This window comes from Montipora capricornis, chromosome 6, assembly GCF_036669925.1.
Source record: "Montipora capricornis isolate CH-2021 chromosome 6, ASM3666992v2, whole genome shotgun sequence".
Lineage (NCBI taxonomy): Eukaryota > Metazoa > Cnidaria > Anthozoa > Scleractinia > Acroporidae > Montipora > Montipora capricornis.
The window spans coordinates 34,745,292-34,751,291 of record NC_090888.1 but is presented as its reverse complement, the minus strand read 5'-3'; the positions used below and the strand labels follow the sequence as shown (position 1 = coordinate 34,751,291).

Below are 6,000 nucleotides of genomic sequence, written 5' to 3'. Positions count from 1 at the left end.
TATTATTATAAAGTGTTTACTTCTGCACAGACAACATATTTTTGTATACAAATACAAGTGTTGTCACAAGAAAATGTTTTGTATGTAGGTTGACGATAGACAAGTTGCTTCTGATGGATTTATGTTGAATGTCATGACTGTGTTACAGCAGCTCTGTGCAAAGGTTAAAATTGAGAAGGTATAAACTAGCTGTTTTACTTGATCATTATATACATTAATGAATGAAGTAATATAATAATATTATTATGAAATCAAGTGAAGCTACTGTATCATCCTCACAGTTATGAATGCAGTTGCTAAAATTACATTATAACTGCGAGGATCATAGCCTCACTTGATATATACATTTAGTTAACCTTCCATTGATTTTACATGTGGACCCACGCAGAATAATAGTGATGGCAGCAGGATGAAATTTTATTTAATAAAAACTATAGTAAATTGCATTCATTTTCTCACACACTTTGCTACCCAACAGTTCTTTGGATACATACTGGTCACTGAAGTCTGCACATGTATGATTTGGTTAAAAATATTCATAGTATGTTGGAAAAGTCCTCTAATGATCGTAAAATTTAATTACTAATTAAACAATAACAGTTATTGAAATAGAGGTGAATAGTGGTTGATATTAGTTTGGCACTTGAGCAACGGACTAAACCAAAGTGAAATGGGAAGCCATTTTGTTTTTCTCAGTTTTTTCAGAGGTGAATGGTACTTGATATTTACCTCTAAGCAAGCCAATCAGAATGCATGGAAAGCACTATTCACGTGACTGTGTTGTATGTAGTAATGACAGGTTTTCCAGCACCACATCAATAACAACTATTCGCTGAAGTGGAGGGGGTGGATATTTATCTCATTGCTTCGTAGTTCAGTAAATATCCACCACTAGCCTCTGACACGGACAGAGGTGAATAGCTGTTTTTAGTATAATTATACTAAAACAGTGAGATAATACAGTACACAAAGGTGATTTTGACTCATTTTCGGGTGCAAATCCAGCATGATTTGCTCTGAGGTGAATAGCAAAGGATATTTGGAGTTTGAGTAGCCAATTAGAGCACACCTTCAATGCTATCCACCATTTTAGTATAATTATACCATGATACTAACAACAGTTATTGACTAGCAGGCTATGGGGGGCCTCAGTGAGCCCTCAATATCACCTTCCATTTAATAATATCATAATTATTAGCATGAGTGGAAAAATATGTCTCACTTGAATGTAAAGATCATCTTCAGGACTTCGGACTTCAGGTGAGAATATTAACTACTACTTTTACAATTTTTTTGTTTATTTTGAAGGTGGATAACTTGTATCTTCACCATCCCAAGTCAAGAATAGACATTTCCCAGGAGTCACGTCTTAAACTCACAACACAAGAAGTTGGAGAGTGGAGACAAAAATTGGGTACTGACTTCACTTTCACTTGCTGTTTGTTTGTTACACATTTTGCTTTGAGCATCATTTCCTATAAGACACCTCAGAAAATTCCTAACAGTTTTGATTACAGTCTCATAAGAACATAGTACATGACATAAGTGCATTGGTTTTCAACAGACAGAGGAAATTCATGGTTAGAGCCCAAATTTCCCACTGAATGCTTCTTCATGGCAATTCAAGCTCATCATGTAGCATTATTACCAGCTTGTAGACGACATTCACGCAGACAGAGAGCTCTTCGCGATTTAACTCGCATGATTGAGCATTTACAATCACGTGAGAGTGAATGGATGGAAACTTCAATGGCATCTAGAAATAAAAGCTTGTTAAAAAAATGGAAAGATCAGATAAAGGTAAGGTTGTGAAAATGTGCCCAGCAGTGAAACTGCTTGCAAATAACAAATAACTTAAAAACTGCATGAATTTTGAAGAAAAGTAACAATAATTTGTCTCAAATGTTTACAGATCAAAAAGAGATGACATAGTAAACTGAAGGAAAACAAGGAAAATTATGTCCCTATATTTAAATTTGGAACGGTTAATCATCCTACATCAAGTTCCAAATACAATTACCTTATGTTAAATATTAAATTTTATATCATGTGCTCTCACATGACTGTATTATTTCTTTGCTAGAAACTTGAAAATGGTAAAGCATGTTCTGACGTTGGTTTGCTGGATGAGGAGATGTTACGTGGCTGTTTAAAGTTTTATGCATTTTTCGTGACCTGGATCTTGAGGCTTGTTAATCCATGTAAAAAGCAGTAAGTTTGTTATTGATGCTGTTCTCCAAGAAAAATTTAATTAATCCTGTCCTGTAATTTATCTTTTTTTATGGTTTGGGTCAAGTTGATGGCCTTCAGGAAGTTGTTTCCAACTTTTATGAGTCCTGCTTCCTTAAATTTAAATTAAAATATGGCCTGAAGTTGTTTAAAGTAAAATGTATACTATGCACAGAAAGGATAGTAATTTATTGCAATTAAACTTGTTTGTGTTGCAAATTCAAAATTTTGAAGAGAAAATGCGTGTCCTGTTGAGGCTTGGTAATATTGTTAATTTTCTGTTCCTATGTCTAGGCTCAAGCTTCCTCTTCCAGAGAACATATCTATGGAGCTTGCATCCCTACCAGATTACTTTGTTAGCGATGTGGCGGAGTTTCTACTCTTTGTCAACATGTAAGTTTAAACCTTTGTGCAAGGTCAAGTTGGGCAAATAAACTCTGAACAATAAAGAAACTAGACCCTCTGTGAGGGTACACTGGGTTGCCTGTGGTACGTGGAGCGTTCCAGGCAATTTTTTTCAAGTTGGGGTTTGTAGCCGATATAACGCGCGCTCTGATTGGCTAATTGTGACTAGCCCACGGGCCGATTACGGGCTTGCAAAAAGAAAACCATATAATAAACTACTTACTGACCGAGCTAGCTCGAGCTGTACTGGGGAATATTGGCCCTGGGTCGTTTTTGTGCGGACCTCGCTGCGCTCGGTCCGTACTGCCACGACCTCGGGCCAATATTTCCCTGGCAGTGCAGCCCTCACACTCGGTTAGTAAGAAGTTATTAAGGGGTCACCCAGAAGTCATACCAGCAGAGGCCCTTTGGCTCACAGGTCCTCACACGTTTGTATGACGAAACAGATCCTTTTCTGAGGTTAAAAACCTGGCTACCGGCCTAACTCTTTTTCCTACTTTCCCAGCCACGAGAAAACCGCGGTAAATCAGCCATCGCCAAAAAAATTTTTTTTTTCTCAAACAATATTTAAAGTTAGGGGGAAAAAAATACATCATTTTAAAGCTAAGAAAATAAGCTTTCCAACAGCATATAACTTATTTACAGACAACTGAAACATTTTATAATAAAGTTGAACGAAAAAATTTAAGAAAAATAACAGTAAAATATGTTTTCCAGGCAAAATTTGGTCATTTTAGCGTTGATTACGAATGTTTGGATGCAAAACTAAAATTTTCTGCAATTTATCTGCTTTCTTGGACATAAATTCAACCGAAAACTGATGAGGCACGAATATTTTTAGATTTTTAGGAATAATAGATAACATGGATTCAATGTGTAATGTGATAATGCGATAAAAGTGTCAAATTTGCGACCCATTGCTAACGGCAACGGAAGCGATCGCATTACGAATAATTAACCTCTGTTGCCAAAAACCAAATAATTGGTCAATGTAAAACGCAGACTGCAGACTGCAGACCAGGGATAAAATGCAGACAGAGGGTAAAATGCAGACTGCAGACTGCAGACTGCGTGTTAATAAAATAATAATGAAAAAAGAGTTAGAAGAGTGTTAGTAGCCGTTTGTACTTTCACACTGAAACCCCAACACAGCTCCCATCGCTTTGGTTGCCCCACCGCATGTTTTAAATCCGGATTTTCATCGAACTCTGTAAGAATTGAAGCTGTTTGAATCCTTGTTGTTGTTGGAAAAAGGATAGTTTCGTTAAGTGAGTTGCTTTTAGGCAAAGAAGTCACCACCCCGTAATTCAACTGTCCATTTTGCTGCACTGAACAAAGTAATCGAGTAATTACCCAATAACTCAATTTATTTTGACACGCATGGCTACAATTTACCAATTAACAAAGACAGAGATAACGTGGATTTTGCAACCATTTAACGTTTCAATTCAGTCGGCTTAAGCCAGTATGACTGAGGTGTAAAAATTTCTTATTAGGATCCTTTCATTCGCTTTCGTGTACGTTATGTTTATCCTTTAGTTCACAAGTTTGTTTCTTTTGCATCTGGAAGATGTAATTTTCAATTATAACCTCTCCCTAGTGGTTATCACGCATAGCTTAACCAATGAAATCCCCAGGTCCTAATTGCTCAGAATACATGAAATTCTTTGTGCATTTCGTTGCACCGAAAAAAGACAACCGAGATTATTCAGGTATTCGAAGTAGTAATTGTTGGTTTTTCGATCGATTTCCCTCGATGTACCGGTGTGACAAATAATTTGGAACATTGCAATGCATCTGGAAGCGCAAAAACAAAGCACAGATGATTTCAACGTGTATGATCGCATCCCCAAAAGGTGCAGTGACCTGCAGTCATGATAATGTGAGTTGTTGACAGATGTAAAACAGGATTGTCTTTCAAACAATCTTTATTTTATCCTTATGACTCGTTCTTTTATTATGAATATTTATTTTACCCTCAGTCTGCATTTTACCCCCAGTCTGCAGTCTGCAGTCTGCGTTTTACACTGACCGCCCAAATAACCGATTTTTCGACGGAAAATTCATCCCAGAGGATAAAACTATTCACTGGACATGTAATAAAGGTAAATATGTTCGAGCGAAAGCGAAAACAAGCGAATATTTTGACGGAAAACACAATAATGTGAGATCAAAGGAACATGTGGTGAAGAAACGCAATTGCGGCATTGCTTCGACAATAATCTTACCTTTTCAGCGATTTTAACGCTTGAAATTCCATTCAATCCACCTGGTCTAGTCTTTGAATTCACTATTATCGCTGCCCTGCGAATCTTCAGTGTTCTACATAACAGCACACTTGGTAAAAGACGGCTCAACGGGCGACAGATTGTTGTCGATGTTGTCGCCTGTCTTGTTCAGTATCCAATTGATTTGCCATTATTGAGTTTCATAAGGGTATATTTTTGTTCAAAGATCCACTAAAACGCCATTCGCGCTGCATGACTTTCGACGCCATTGCCGGTTAAGTTAATCGTTATGATGTGTCCACCAGAGAAATCTACGCATTTCCCACTACCCTCTCGATCCTAAGAAAATACGCGCAGCAGGGCTCTATGCACAAAGACACCACTTAGCAGGGGAGTGACAGGCAAGACTTTTACCAACATGGAAAAAAATAAAAATAATAAAATAAATAAAATAAATAAAACGGAGAAATCTACCCGTTTTCCAACTGGGATTGTCATGGGGCAACCCAGTAATAATTTTTATTTTTATGCAAATAATGGAACTCCTGTGAGACAAATTCTGCCCTGTAGAAGGACACCGTAAGTTTAGAGCATTAGAGCATTTACTAGAAAAAAATTGCCAAGTGAACTTTCCACAACATTATTTTATCAAATCATTAATTATTCATGAGTGTAACAGCCAATAAATGAGGCATGTTTGGGTCACATGCATGAACCTTGATACCCAATGAACACTCAGAAACAATTTAATGAGCATTTTTCAATAATTAGTACACCATTAACAATAATTCCAAAAAGGACCTGAGTAATAATTATTATTATTCCATAAACAGTCATTGGTGGATATCTCTCCCCCATCTTAGCCACCTCCATCACATTACTCATCTCATCACTCCTGCGGCCTTGTGCTTTCATCTGTTTCTCGGTGTTTGAAACCCCTGATGAAACACTTGCACTCGTTTTTTATATATTTCTTTTGAAAAGTTGGTGTGATTTTTTTTTACTAGGCATGCTTTTTCAGTTTTGGAGGATCCTGTTATGAGTGATGTGGTCACTTTTCTTGTTGTGATTATATGCTCTCCAAATTACATCTCAAATCCTTATCTAGTGGCAAAAATTGTGGAGGTTAGTATTTTTA

At 36.9% G+C, this 6,000-nt stretch overlaps 1 protein-coding gene across 1 annotated transcript in view; it reads left to right on the top strand.

The window, feature by feature from the left end:
- LOC138051998 (ubiquitin conjugation factor E4 B-like) overlaps positions 1-6,000 on the top strand; it is a 57,437-nt gene that overhangs the window by 19,043 nt on the left and 32,394 nt on the right. The window contains exons 13-18 of the mRNA XM_068898346.1: positions 89-178; positions 1,309-1,414; positions 1,565-1,800; positions 2,084-2,211; positions 2,524-2,622; positions 5,870-5,987. Of these exons, the coding sequence (XP_068754447.1) occupies positions 89-178; positions 1,309-1,414; positions 1,565-1,800; positions 2,084-2,211; positions 2,524-2,622; positions 5,870-5,987 (777 nt within the window). The remainder of the gene's footprint in view (positions 1-88; positions 179-1,308; positions 1,415-1,564; positions 1,801-2,083; positions 2,212-2,523; positions 2,623-5,869; positions 5,988-6,000) is intronic.